Raw genomic sequence first — 15,522 nt, forward strand, 5'->3', positions numbered from 1 at the left:
AAATTTTCATAGTTGTGCAACCATTATCACAATTCAGTTTTAGAATATATCCTAGTTACCACACAGAAGATCTCTCATGCCTGTATAAATTTTTTAATTCTTATTTTCTTTTTGTAGTGCTGTTACCTAAGTATTAACCTTCCTAAGGTATCAGTGAAAGTCAGACTGGGTGGAATAAAAACAAGGCATTATATTTCTTATCTTTGTATTGTTAGAAAGAATTTTCTTTAAACTTTTTCTCTAGTGAGATTGAGTCCTAACTAAATCCCAACTTTGCTCAAGAAAATTTAAAATATCCAAAATTATACAGTAATTACTATATCATATTTTAAATTAACAATTTTTAGGACTTTAAAGAAAAACCATGTGTTGGTAAAACTGACTTGAAAATTAGCAGGAATCAAGTAGCCACTAATTGTAAATTAAGTAGCAATTAAGTGGAAAGAAAATACTAGAATCTACACCTCATTAAAGCAGGGAAAGTGTTTAATCCCTAGTGCTTAACACAGTGATGGATGCATAGTAAATATTCGTTAAGTACACAAACTGCATTCCTTTTAAATAGAACTAGCATTCTGTTTTGACTTGTTTGAAATTTTTTATCAACTTCTTATCCCCTTTTGCCTGAATTTATAATTTTATAACTGTCTGACAAGCAAAGAAATATAAAATATCTGAGTGATCTGCCTAAACTCTGCCCACCTCCTCTGAGAAAATAGCAGCGGCAGTCCTCAACCTCCCCCACTTACAGTCTTTGTTCTTTATATAGCTCTTTGACCTATACATAAGCCTTTGTCCAGTTTGTCAGCTTTTTGGAATTCTAATTGACACCACTGCTTACTGCATCAGTATAAGTCATGTGAATTCACAACTAATATATTTTCATGTAGTATACAAAACCTGCTCTTTAAGGACAGGCTTAGAAGTCTTATATACCCCTTTCATGGGGTCCCAAAGAACAACTGTTTGCTGTAAAAAACATGGCAAAATGTTGCAAAATGTTTTACAGCATTTGCTGTAAAAAACAGCAAAATGCTGCCAGGCTGTGGTGCATAGGGTTTCTCTCTACCAGTTCGTTCATTCTCTACCTTGGAGAGGAAAAGAAACTCTTGCTGTATAATAAAGGGATTGTCAAATCTCTTATTTTGCAAAGTTTCTGTGAAAGTGGTAATAGCCTGGTCTTACATTGTTACTACAGTGCTAAGTTGTTTTGATAAATATTAGTGGTTTCAAATTATTGAAAAACCTCCAGATTTTGTTGTAACAAATGAGTATCAAGTAAAAAGAAAAAACAAAATTTTTCAGGCTGGGCGCAGTGGTTCACACCTGTAATCCCAGCATTTTGGGAAGCCAAGACAGGCGGATCACGAGGTCAAGAATTCAAGACCAGCCTGGCTAACACCGTGAAACCCCGTCTCTACTAAAAATACAAAAAATTAACCAGGCATGGTGGCATGCGCCTGTAGTCCCAGCTACTCTGGAGGCTGAGGCAGGAGAATCGCTTGAACCTGGAAGGCAAAGGTTGCAGTGAGCTGAGATCCTCGTACTGTACTCCAGCCTGGGCGACAAAGTGAGAATCCGTCTCAAAAAAAAAAAAAGAAAGGAAATTTTTCGTAAATCTCCAGATTTAATAAATATGTAATATAATGGGAGAAAATTTTTTGGGATAAACAAAACGTTTATGTAAATATGCAGTATGTAGTTGTTTGGGATTTATTTATTAGTTTGCTCTAATAAAAAGAAGTTAAAGCCCATTGTACCTTAATCCTGCTACTTTAGATGAAGTGATTGCTAATAAAAACTTTCCTTAAACTGGAAATACCCCATCCCTCAGAAGTCTTATTTATTTGTTGAACAGTCTTAAGTCATGCATCCTACAGATATTATTTTCTATGCCTGAGACATAGGTCATAGTTTTTTGTTGTTAGAATAGCTTATTGATTTCATATTGTGATATTATGCAAAGCTCATTGTGTTGGTAATAGTACTTTTGCTTTAGTGTGAACGATTGGCTCTCCAGTTCACTTGAACTCTGACTTTGAGAAGTGTAGAAAACAATATGGCTTGGTGGTTAAGTGGCTTTGTGTGAGACTGTCTGGGTTGTAATCCTAGCCAGCTTTGGACAAGCAATTTATCTTCTCTAAGTCTCAGTTTTCTTATTTTTAAAAAGAAATAAAGGATTATTTTATTCTTACCTCATAAGGCTATAATGATTAAATGAGATAGATGTTAACACTTACTGTAGTATTTAGCTAATTATTTTTACTCATTTTGCAGTCTATTTTATTATTTTAAAGTTGACTCTTGGTGTTTTAAAAATATCTGTACCAAATACAGTTACATGGTATATTAGAAAGTGATAAATGGTATAGAGATAAATAAGGCAGGGAAGAGAGAGAAAGTACCCAAATGGAGAGTTGGCAGATGGTCAGGAAGGGAAAAGCCTTCCCATAGAGATAAGGGACTGAGCACTGCAGGTAGTAGGGGAAGTGCATTCCAAACTGAGGAAATAGCAGCAGCAATAATAATAAGTTAACACACACACTGCTGTGTACCAGGGACAGTTTAAGTACTTTACATATTTTAGCTGATTTAATCCTTAACAGCAGTCCTATGAAGAAGGTGTTTTTACTATCCCAATTTTATATATAAGGAAACTGAAGTACAAAGAGCTAGTAAGTAGTATGGCTAAAAAAAATTGAACCCGGGCAGTTTGACTCTGGAGACCATCTTCTGAGAAGTTACTATATAGTGTATTAGTTAAGGCCTTGCAACAAGAGACTTTCCAGTTTGTTCAAGAAATAGCAAAGTTGGTGTGAGTACAGCAGAATGAGATAGGTAGGAGCTAAGATCCAAACGGTGGTATTTGGGGAGGGAATGAGGTGGGAAGATTTGATTGGATGTAAGCCATTGTAAAGACTGGGCTTTTAACTCCAAAGTGGAGCGTGTGAGAGCCTTTGGATATTTTTGAACAGGAGGATGATATGATCTGACTTTTAGAAAATATTTTTTACGGCCGGGCGCGGTGGCTCAAGCCTGTAATCCCAGCACTTTGGGAGGCCGAGACGGGCGGATCACGAGGTCAGGAGATCAAGACCATCCTGGCTAACACTGTGAAACCCCGTCTCTACTAAAAAATACAAAAAACTAGCCGGGCGAGGTGGCGGGCGCCTGTAGTCCCAGCTACTCGGAAGGCTGAGGCAGGAGAATGGCGTAAACCCTGGAGGCGGAGCTTGCAGTGAGCTGAGATCCGGCCACTGCACTCCAGCCCGGGCGACAGAGTGAGACTCCGTCTCAAAAAAAAAAAAAAAAAAAAAAAAATATTTTTTACTGAGTCCTTGGACCTTTCCTTCCTTGGAGTCTATGGGTAGAATTCAGGAGGGCCCCTGAAATTTAGAAGAAATTACATCTTTATTTTCACTAACTTATAACTGAAACAATGTTTCCTTCACTTAATGTAGCCAGTTAACCATAGTAATATTAGAATTACCTGTGACCTTGTTACCACCAATAAAAATCACCTCGTTGTTGCGTTTATGGTCATCATTACTTTGAAATTATAGTAGTTATTAGACCTACTGCTAAGATCCCATTTAATGTGATAATAAAGAAGCACTTACACTTTTTTTTTTATATTTACAGCTCTTTGTTTTACATCTATGTATCAAGGTAGTTTCCTTTGTAACTACATATGTAGTGTGTGTGTGTATTTAAAAACACTATTTGAGAAGGTGTCCATTGATTATACAAGACTGCCAGAGGAGTCCATGGCACATAAAAATTAAGACTCCTTATGAGTCCTATGAGGATTACTCTGGTTGCTGTCATTATGATAGACTCCAGAGGAAGATAGAGGGCAAGAGCAGGAGGGCTACATTTTCGGAGACTTTTGCAGTTATCTAGTTGAGAGATAATGGTAAGTTGACCCAGAATAGTAGCAGAGGAGGCAGTGATCTGTGTTTGGATTGTATGTTTTGAAGGTTGAACCAACAGGATTTGCTAACAGATTGAATATGTAATGTAAGAGAAAAAAAATCAAGGATGGCTCCAAGGTTTTTGGTCTTTGCAGCTGCGAGGATGGAATTACCATTTGCTGAGATGGCGGGCGGAGTATGTTAAAGATGAGAAGTTCAGTTTTGGATTTAGGTTTGTGATATTTATTAGACATCTAATATGACTTTCTGAATTGTTACCGCTACATAATACACAGTCATTAGAAAGAATAAGGTGAACCTGTATATGAAAACAGATTCAACTTATATTGTTTCTGAACATTTGAATGTTTTACAGTGAGCACACATCCCTATAGTAAGTAATTTTAAAATGAGAAAATATATTTGAAAATAAAAGAATGGCCACTGTGTGTCATAGAATAATTGTGTGGCCATGAAAAATAATGAAATTGGTCTTTATACACCACCATGGAATATCTCTAAGGTCTATAAACAAAGTAAACCAAAACAAGGTAAAGAACAGGATTAGATAGATGTGTGTCAGAATCGTGGTAAATCTAACAGTGTTTCCTATGAGAGAAGGAAATTGTGGGTGAGCAGGAGGGCTCCTTTGGCTTTTTTTTGGCTTTTTTTTTTTTTTTTTTAAAGCAGTTGAATTTACTAATCTTGTACGTGTGTTATTTTTTGTAATATCATTGGTTCATATGAGGGGTGAGATTATGGGCTGTTTTATTCTTTGTACCTCTGTGTTTTTATAAATCTTATGTTGTAGTTTTTAAAATTATGATATAGCCAATATTATAGCTCTATTAATAATTTCAAAGAAATTTTTCATGTTTTGCAATATGAATGGGAAATGAAGATTGAAAATCATTTACATAGTATGATTTTTTTATGAGTAAGATTTGACTTTATATCCATATGGCTAGAAGAAAATATCAGAGGTGTATATTGAAATGTTAATAGTGGTTTTCTCTGGATAATGGAATTTGAGGTGATTTTAAAAATATTTTCCTTTAATTTTTTTGTAGACTATGAGAAGACAACGAAATGAAGTTGTAGTTGAATTAAGGAAGGTGAGTCTGATTAATATTGGGTACTTCTAAGCATAATTCTAACAACATTAGAGCATTGTATACAAGATGCCAAATATATATTTTGTTTTTATGTAAAATGTATAACCTATTGTATAACTAAATTTTATTTACTAAATTTAGTTAAACTTTTAAAATCTCAACTGCTAAGCATTTTCTTTAGAAAAGGAGAGATTTTGACTGAATTTGACAAACTTTTGAAGTTGAAAGGGTACACCCTGTAACTTTATCATTGTGCAAAAACAGATATAAAGAGCTTAAAAGTATAAATCATTGAGATACAGTTGTATTAAATAGTTCTGCTATTAATGGGTAGTAGTAAGGCCCAGAAAAGAATTTGTTGCAAACTTCTTCAACTTTGAAGTATTATAGTTGAGATTATATTTATAAATTTGCTCCCAGCATTTTAAGTGAAGTTGAAATGGCCCTTGATTTTTGTAAGACATTGTTGGTTTTTGTCTAACTTTGAACTGCCCAACTTCTGCTTTGACTTTGCTTTTAGGTGATAAAGAGGAGCTCCCAGATCATGTGTAAAATGGTTTAGTACTTTTAAATAAATATTTGTGTTTGGTTCTGGCTTAAACTGTACACTATATTTTTTAGTCAAACTTTTTGTTTTGTTTGTTTTTACATAGTTCACGGTTCATTAAAAATGTAATATTTGGGAATTGGGACTCAAATTAGTTTTGTGTGAGTGGTTAATTCACAATTTGGTTTAATTTTTTACATTTGAATTTTACTTTTAAAAGGCACTTCATATTTCAGTTTGTAGGCACAGGATTGCCTGAGCTTTGTATGAAAGTATTCAGGTTTTTTTTAACTCAAATTCTTTGATTTTTTCCTTTTTTCTTTTTTTTTTTTTAAGAATAAAAGAGATGAACATCTCTTAAAGAGAAGGAATGTACCACATGAAGATATCTGTGAAGACTCTGATATAGATGGTGATTATAGAGTGGTAAGTTATTGTTATTGTTACTCTGGTAAATTAAAAGTATCAGTGAAAGATTTAACATTAATAAAGAATTTTAAGGTGACTTTTTAACTGAGTTTTCTCTTTAACTTTTTTTCCCAGCAAAATACCTCTCTAGAAGCTATTGTTCAAGTAAGTTGGATTTTTACTCTTTCTTCATTTATATTTCTTATCCTCAGAAGCTAATTATTATATATTTACATCATAAATTTTTTTTTTTATAGAATGCTTCAAGTGATAACCAAGGAATTCAGTTAAGTGCAGTTCAAGCTGCTAGGTAAGTTAAATTTTGAAGACATGTTTAGATTTTATAACTTACACAGGGTTCTATTTTGAATTTTACTATGGAGTAGACCCTGTTAATCAAATTTAACTTTGATGACAAACAATAGTAAATAGTAATAGATCAACTAAATTTTTTTTTTTTTTAATTCTCTGGTTTAGAGTATTAAAATTGGTGACAGTTTTTTTAACTCACACTTTTTTATTTTTAGTTGAAAGTGTGTACACTGAAGCTTTAATGTACATAATGCATACAGATGCCAGGGAAAGTTGATTTAACAAATTAATGCCATAGAGTAAAAGAAAAACATTATTTGTAAAGCTTTACCTTTTACTAATGAATAGGTTTAATTTTTTAAGTCAGATTCTTCAGATCCTTACCAGGTATCTAATTCTTCTCACAATCCTCATATTGATCAAACAATAAATCCAGAATTATAATCTTACTATGTCAGTGTACATAGATAAGTAGATGTAGATTAAGATTAATGACGGCTGGGCATGGTGGCTCACGCCTGTAATCCTAGCACTTTGGGAGGCCGAGCCGGGCGGATCATGAGGTCAGGAGTTTGAGACCAGCCTGGCCAATATAGTGAAACCCCATCTCTACTAAAAATACAAAAATTAGCTGAGCGTGTTGGCGGTCACCTGTAATTCCAGATACTCGGGAGGCTGAGGCAGTAGAATCGCAACTCCATCTCAAAAAAAGAGATTAATGACTGCATATACTCCCAGTGTCTTTCCAGGTAGGAAGTACCAAGTTGTTTGAACATTCTTTTTTTTTTTTTTTTTTTTTTTTTTTTTTGAAATGGAGTCTTGCTCTGTCGCTCAGGCTGGAGTCCAGTGGTGCAATCTCGCTCACTGCAACCTCTGCCTCCCAGGTTCAAGCAGTTCTCTGCCTCAGCTTCCCGAGTAGCTGGGATTACTGGTGCCTGCCACCATGCCCGGCTAATTTTTGTCTTTTTAGTAGAGATGGGGTTTCACCATCTTGACCAGGCTGGTCTTGAACTCCTGACCTCGTGATCCACCCGCCTCAGTCTCCCAAAGTGCTGGGATTACAGGCATGAACCACCGTACCCTGCCTGTTTTGTACATTTCTATTGTGAAACCTGTGCTCTCTCATACTTTAAGGGAAGAAGCAGAAAAATCTATTACTGAGACCTTTGTATTAATAAATAGGTTAGGGAAGACATGGTTGTATCATAATGCAATTTAGTGGTTGCTTTGTGTATTTATGAATACAAGAATAACACCCTATGTTGAGTTTATCAGTAGGAAAGAGACAAGTAAGAAATTGATCCTAGTTACAGAATTTGAAACTGGCAAAAGTTTATAGGTCCATCCAATACCTTATCCAGTGCTGCACGAATCTGTTTTATATTTATTAGATTTTTCCAGTATTTGTTTATCCACCTTAAATAACTTAGAACTGATAGGGAAATTATAAAACTACAGTATTGTATACCAGAGGTAAAGGAACTTCTTAGAGAGGAATTCTTTATGTAGGCAGAAAAATCACAGAACCATTCATTTGTCAAAATAGCAAATTAATGTTTTTAGGAAGAATGATTAAGAAATTGATTATGCTCACCATTGTCAGAGCTGAATATTTGATAGTTTTGGGGCAGTTCTAATCAACATGCAATCTGCAAGAAAATTAAAGCCCAGTGTACTCTAAGAGGTTTTCAGAGTATGATCTGTGGATCACTGGGAGATTCCAAGGCAATTTCATGGGTATGCAAGAGCAAACTGGTTTTCATAATAATTCTAAGACTTTATTTGCCTTTTTTTCACGGTGTTAACGTTTACACTGGTATTGCAAAGCAACTGTGAGTAAAATTGCAGGCTCCTTAGTACAAATCAAGACAGTGGCACCAAGCTGGTTTTATATTATATTTTGTAAAAATTGTATTATTCACCATGATGTGGAGAATAAAAGCTATTTCTCTTAAAGTATCCTCAGTGAAGTGTAAAAAAAAATTTTTTTTGATTAAATTTTGACCCTTGATCTCATGAAGCCTTGTTTGAGAAGGTTTAAGACTGGGTTAAGACTCTTTCTAAGTGTTTGTTTTTTTTTGTTTTTCTGGTTTTTTTAATTTCCACTTATGCTAAGCACTGTGCTGTGTGTTGAGGAACTAGCATGTAGTATAATTCTTTCTTTTTAAGAACTTTATAAGCTAATTAGAAAGGCAAAACTATTTTTAAAAAAATAGGGGGCTGGGTGCGGTGGCTTATGCCTGTAATCCCAGCAGTTTGGGAGGCCGAGGCTAGGGGATCAGTTGAGGTCAGGAGTTTGAGACCAGCCTGGCCAGCATGGTGAAACCCCCATCTCTACTAAAAATATAAAAGTTGGCTGGGTGTAGTGTCACATGCCTGTAATCCCAGGTACTTGGGAGGCTGAGGTGGGAGAAGTGCTTGAACCTGGGAAGCAGAGGTTGTAGTGAGCCAAGGTAGCACCACTGCACTCCAGCCTGAGTGACAGACTGAAACCCTGTCTCAAAAAAATAAGTAGTGATAACACCAAATGTAGGGCTATGCTGTATAAATCCTCTTGAAATTCAAAGATGGTATTATGTAAAACATAGAACTTGAAATGAACTTAGAATAGAGTTTGAATACGTAGAAGACAGGGCATTTCAAGTGAGGGGTTTAGGATAGGTTCAGTCTTATTTCGATTGAAATAATGCGATAGACAACTAACCTATTGTTGAGTTACAGACAATAAGATTAGTTATAAGATGGAGCCAACTCGTGAAGTAGTTTAAAGCTAGGTCAAGGAGTTTACATTGATAAAGGTGGTAAATAAGCAGCCATCACAAAGTTTATATAGGGACATGATTTGGTTAAGCTTTCATAAACATTGCTTTTATATAGTAATACAGGGTGTTCCAGTGGGTGAAGATATGATTAAGCTACACTGAGGACTTATCAGCTAAACCTGTAGTCTCACACATGTGAAAATAGGCAGTAGGTTTTGTTTTTATCTTATAAGCTCCATGAAAGCAGTGATTGATGTGTCTGTCTTTTTTACCTCAGATTCTCTAGCATCTCTCTGGCTGTTTTCCTGTCCATTGCTGTGCTTATTCCATTTCTCTTTAGTTGCTGAGATGAAAATGTTGGACTTTTATGACCTTTAATTTATGACCTAAAGTAGAATGAAGAATTAGGGACTAATATCAGCTCTAAACATATTCCAATAGCCTACCTGCTTTTGTCACTTGACTCTATTGTGACCTAGTGTGAATAATTTTGGATATTTTGGTGACCTCTTAATTCCTTGCTTAGCAAGGTAAATGCTGTGTCAAAGAAATCTGCCCATTTTTTTCTCTGAACTCAAAATTATGTCCAAAAGTAACATTTTTTTAAAAAAAAATTAGTTTTCTTTTTATAAGTCACAATCAGGACTTTACTGAGGGAATAATATTATTGTGTACCATTAAAAGTAGTAAAGTGGCGAGGCTCCATGGCTCACACTGGTAATCCCAGCACTTTGGGAGGCCAAGACGGGTGGATCACCTGAGGTCAGGAGTTCAAGACCAGCCTGGCAAACATGATGAAACTCCATCTCTACTAGAAATACAAAAATAGCTGGGTGTGGTGGTGCATGCCTGTAATCCCAGCTACTCGGGAGACTGAGGCAGGAGAATCACTGGAACCCGCAAGGCAGAGCATTCAGTGAGCCAAGACTGTGCCACTGCACTCCAGCCTGGGCAACAGAGTGAGACTCCATCTCAAAAAAAAGGTAGTAAAGTGGTTCATATCTGTATTCTTATTTTTCTAATTATTTGTCATCTCTATAAATTTAATTTATATATCTTTTTATAGATTTAGAGAAAAGGTTGCATTATATAAATTGTTAATTTCAGAGAAGGCACTTGTACCAGATATTCAGATTTATGTTAATATTTGTCAAATATGAATTTAAATTTAATCATAATATATTGTATGTTATTAAGTTTCACAAGGGTGTTTTTATCTCTTACAGGAAGCTTTTGTCCAGTGATCGAAATCCACCAATTGATGACTTAATAAAATCTGGAATATTGCCCATTTTAGTCCATTGTCTTGAAAGAGATGACAAGTGAGTACATTTTTTTTTTTTTTAATTTAGAATGTATCCTTTGGAGAAGACAAGACTCTCTAGTAATTAGTTTGATCTTTAAAGAAAAAAGAAAAGGGCTAAGGGATGGAGTTGAAAAGTCAAAGTGAAAACAGTGCAAGATTTGTTAACACCAAGAGATGAAGGTAGTAGCCAAACAGGAACTTGAGAATGATAAATTTGATAAATTTAACTTTTAAGCTTTAATTGGCAAGAAGTAGTTTGCCCAGATAGGTACTTGAGAAAACTGTTTGGGGAGTAGTATGCAAGTATCTTAAAAAGATTTCTTACTAAAAATAAGGATGCTGGAGAAGGTTGTATGCTTTTTATACTGAAGAGATGTTTGAAACAGTTGTTGAGGGTTAAAAAAATATGCTGGATGGATAGATATCTTTTGAAACAAAATGTTTAATGCATTTGAAATGGTAGAGGGAAGAATGGTTAGATATTTGGCCCAATGTAAAAATCCTGCTGTTTAAATATACTTGTTTTTTTGTAGTCCTTCTTTGCAGTTTGAAGCTGCATGGGCTTTGACAAACATTGCATCTGGAACTTCTGAACAAACTCAAGCAGTAGTTCAGTCCAGTAAGTTGGTTATTAACAAACATAGTTGTATTTTTTTAAAAGAAGTCAGTAAAAAATAGTGATTTTTCCCAAGAAACTATGGCAATTTACATTATAAAATAAAACTACTACGTAGTTATTGAAATAGGTCAACTTAAGTATGTTGCTTTAATCTTCTTATTCTGGTGACTGAAGTTTTGTATGTCCAAAAATTCACTTGATTCCTTTCTAAATATGAGAACATTTCCTAATTATAGTAGCAGATTACATTATTATTGTTACACTTTATTTATAGGACATCAGTAGAAATAAAGGAGTTTTTCCTGTTGCCACATTGCCTCTCAGCCTCTCTTTTTTTGTTTTTGTTTTGTTGTTGTTGTTGTTGTTTTTCTTTTTCAGACAAGATCTTACTCTTTTGCCCAGGTTGGAATACAGTGGCACAATCTCGGCTCACTGTAGCCTTGGCCTCCCAGGCTCAAGGGACCCTTCTGCATCAGTCTACCAAGTGGCTGGGACTACAGGCATGTGCCACTGTGCCTAGCTTATTTTTGTGGTTTTTTTTTGTAGAGACAGGGTTTCGCCATGTTGCCCAGGCTGGTCTCTAACTCTGGGCTCAAGTGATCAACCTACATTGGCCTCCCAGAGTGCTGGGATTATAGGCATGAGCCCCTACACCCGGCCGCAACCTCTCTTAATGAGATTTTTATCTTTTTTTTTCTGAGACGGAGTCTCGCTCTGTCGCCCAGGTTGGAGTGCAGTGGCGTGATCTCGGCTCACTGCAAGCTCCGCCTCCCAGGTTCATGCCATTCTCCTACCTCAGTCTCCCGAGTAGCTGGGACTACAGGTGCCCGCCACCACGCCCAGCTAGTTTTTTGTATTTTTAGTAGAGACGGGGTTTCACCGTGTTAGCCAGGATGGTCTCGATCTCCTGACCTCATGATCCACCCGCTTCAGCCTCCTAAAGTGCTGGGATTACAGGTGTGAGCCACCATGCCTGGTCATATCATATATTTTAAAGAAATCTTCTATAAAGTAGTCCTAGTTGAAAGAATGGCTTGAATATTTTTTTCATTGTTATTATAATAGGGTTGCTTTTTTTTGTTTCAAGAGATGTAAGTGGAAAATTACTGTTGGAAGTAAAACCCCGAGTGTATTGTCTTCATGAATACTATTTGATTCTTCTACCAAACAAAAAAAATTAATAATTTTGAAGAAGATACTTTTAAAATGCTCTTTAAATGTGTAAGCAGCATACTTCTCTGAGCTTATTAAAAATGTAAGCACTAATTTGTACATTTTGAAGGGGAACAAAGATGTTATCTAAATAATCATTTTATTGTAGACACTTGTAATATTATTACTTAGAAAAGATAATTACCTCACATCCTATTAAAACTGGTTTACTTTTGGGTTCAGGTGGTTTTTATTGTGGTTTTTTGGTTTTGTATAACTATTAGGTAAATTTTATGATTTCATAACAATGTTTTATTCCCTCTCACACTTTTCCATTCCGTTATGTATGTTCTTTAAAGATTAGAAAAGACTTAGAATTTTTTTTGACCTTGCCAGTCTGCTTTAATATACCAAAAATAATAAATAAATGAGGTTGGGCATGGTGGCTCATGCTAGTAATTCCAGCACATAGGGAGGCTGAAGCAGGCAGATCACTGGAGCCCAGGAGCTAGAGACCAGCCTGGGCAACATGGTAAAACCCCATCTCTACAAAATGCAGGAAAAAAAAATTAGCCGGGCTTGGTGGCATGCACCTATAGTCCCAACAACCCAGGAGGCTGAGGTAGGAGGATCAGTTAAGCCAGGGGAGGTCAAGGCTGCAGTGACCTGTGGTGGCACCACTGAACTCCAGTCTGGGCAACAGAGTGAGGCACTGCTTCAAAAAGAAACCCATAAGTGAATTACTTTTTATTACAAGCATGATTGAGCTACATATACTTAAATAGTGCTTTTTAAAGTAATATCAGAAGGAAAGAAGAACCGTTTGTTCAGTGCAGTATTTTGTTCGGATACAGACCTATCTCTGTTTCCCATCCAGTTGAGTAACAGAATCACTTTCTGATTCAGAAGATCTCACATGGCCCAAGAATCACTAGCCTATCTTAAAGACCCACATGTGTTAACATAAATTTGTGTTCAAAAGTTACTTCAGGCTGGGTGCAATGGCTCATGTCTGTAATCCCAGCACTTTGGGAGGCCAAGGCAGGCACATCACTTGAAGTGTCATGAGTTTGAGACCAGCCTGGCCAATATGGTGAAACCCTGTCTCTACTAAAAATACAAAAATTAGCCAGGCGTGGTGGCTCACACCTACAGTCCTAGCTACTTGGGAGGGTGAGGCAGTAGAATCACTGAAGCCTGGGAGGCAGAGATTGCAGTGAGCCAAGATTCCACCTCTGCCTTCCAGTCTGGATGACAGAGCGAGACTCCGTCTAAAAAAAAAAAAAAAAAGAGTTACTTCAATAATATACTTTTTTTTTTTTTCAAATTAGAGATAATACTTAATCTATAAGGAATTAATCTTGAAATTAATTCCAGGTTTAATTGTCAATGAAATTTCACAAGCCTAATTTAACATTTGTCTGTATAACTCATTTTGATACTGAGTAAATAGTTGCTGGTCAAAATTCTTCCAATAATGCTATTCCAATAAAATTTGTTTAATGAGGCTATTTTAAATATAGTTTTATAGATTCCCCCTTTTTTTTGAGGTGTCAGCAAAAAAATACTGATTTTTGGTTTATGGTATCTTCAACCTTAAGTATTGTGTTTTTTTCTTGCATCAGATGCTGTGCCACTTTTCCTGAGGCTTCTCCATTCACCCCATCAGAATGTCTGTGAGCAAGCAGTGTGGGCATTGGGAAACATCATAGGTTTGTATAAAACTTGTAATACGAGTCCAAAAATTATTCTCATATACTAAGTAATAAAAATAGCTACTAATAATCCAAAAGGGAAAACAGTTTGCCTTCAGTACTAGTTTTGTGAAATAAAATGTTTGTTCTTTTGCATCCATATATTACAGAAATTTGAACTGTATTACTGTAAAAGCATAAACTCATAGTAAATAAATTTTGTTGCTTAAGATACCATTATTTTGGTATATAGTGAGCTCTTAATTTTTTGAATAATTATGCAAGATATATACAATTTAGACCTCCTGTCTCATGCTAGGATCCATTTTTTCTTCCCCTAATGCCCACGTTGATCAGTGGGGTCCATTTTTATTTCCCAGCTTTCTCCATCAAAGAAAGTAACAAGAAAAAAGGAGGCAAAACTTAAACCAATAATTTTTCTCCATAATGACAGTTCTGAGAAGAGTCTAAAATGAAATTTTTCTCTCTTGCAGACTTTAGTATATTAGAATTTAGTAATGTATAAAATATAACAATATTATTTCCTGTCACCATGAATCAATATGAGATAACCATGGCCTTTTGACAGTCTAGTTAACATTTAACACCATGATTACCTTTCAGGTTCTGTCTAATAAATAATTGTAAGGAAAATAAAGACAATTCTGATATTTCAAGGATTTGTTTTTTTAACTAGAGCCTAAACTCAAAAATTCAAAGAACTATTCTCCAGTAAAGGATGTAAAAAATCTGAATCGTATTGGGCCCCAGTATAGCTCAGAGACCTAACTATTATGAGTGAGGGTTGAGGTACTCTTTGTAGGGGTCTTGCTAATCTAGTGAAGGAGAATGATTCTAAAGATTATTTTTGCCAAATTCTTTATTCTTGCATGGAAATAATCATTGTTACTTTGATATGCCACCTCTTTATTGCCCTTATACAGGGCTAACATGGAAGTAAGGAGTGGCTATGAGTTTTTAAAGGAGAATTTCTCTGTAAACCATTCTCAACATTGGGTTTATACTATTAGGAATGCTATTGTTTCTATATCCAGAGTCCCTCACTCTTACTTTTATACCAAATATTAGACTTAGAGCTATTATACAGCATCTTGATCTTTCATTTTTTATTCCAGTCACATTCTGTAATTAACACAAATATATGGATGTAAAAAGAACAAACATTTTATTTCCAAATATTATAGTGCAAGGGAAGGTGTTTTCACTTATGGTAACCTTTTAACATGGCTTCATATATTAGAAACTGCAGTGATGCTTTAGATACAGAAATTAAACTTGTCAGTTCTCTGCAGCAGTTGTTCTCAAACCTTAGCATGCAATCAGAACTACATGGGGTGCTTGTTAAAACACAGAATTCCAGACTCATAGAGTTTCTGCTTCAGGAGGCCTGAGCTAGAGCCCAGTAATCACATTGAGAACCACTGTTCTAGCACTGGTTCACCCTTTTTTTCTGACATAGTTTTCTAAGTGTATAGAGTAATTTATAGTTCATAACCTTGATGCGCTGATACTGGATCGTAAGTACAAATTCAACAAATACTTTCTTGATACCTCTTTTTTATCACATAAAAGTTTGTTAAGCCGGGCGCGGTGGCTCAAGCCTGTAATCCCAGCACTTTGGGAGGCCGAGACGGGCGGATCACGAGGTCAGGAGATCGAGACCATCCTGGCT

At 35.6% G+C, this 15,522-nt stretch overlaps 1 protein-coding gene across 1 annotated transcript in view; it reads left to right on the forward strand.

Annotated features, from left to right (window-relative positions):
• KPNA4 (karyopherin subunit alpha 4) overlaps positions 1-15,522 on the forward strand; it is a 68,296-nt gene that overhangs the window by 21,514 nt on the left and 31,260 nt on the right. The window contains exons 2-8 of the mRNA XM_017850346.1: positions 4,985-5,029; positions 5,913-6,002; positions 6,120-6,149; positions 6,242-6,294; positions 10,285-10,380; positions 10,898-10,983; positions 13,761-13,847. Coding sequence (XP_017705835.1) covers positions 4,985-5,029; positions 5,913-6,002; positions 6,120-6,149; positions 6,242-6,294; positions 10,285-10,380; positions 10,898-10,983; positions 13,761-13,847 — 487 coding nt within the window. The remainder of the gene's footprint in view (positions 1-4,984; positions 5,030-5,912; positions 6,003-6,119; positions 6,150-6,241; positions 6,295-10,284; positions 10,381-10,897; positions 10,984-13,760; positions 13,848-15,522) is intronic.

This window comes from Rhinopithecus bieti, unplaced genomic scaffold (genome assembly GCF_001698545.2).
Source record: "Rhinopithecus bieti isolate Rb0 unplaced genomic scaffold, ASM169854v2 scaffold_55, whole genome shotgun sequence".
Taxonomy (NCBI): Eukaryota; Metazoa; Chordata; class Mammalia; order Primates; family Cercopithecidae; genus Rhinopithecus; species Rhinopithecus bieti.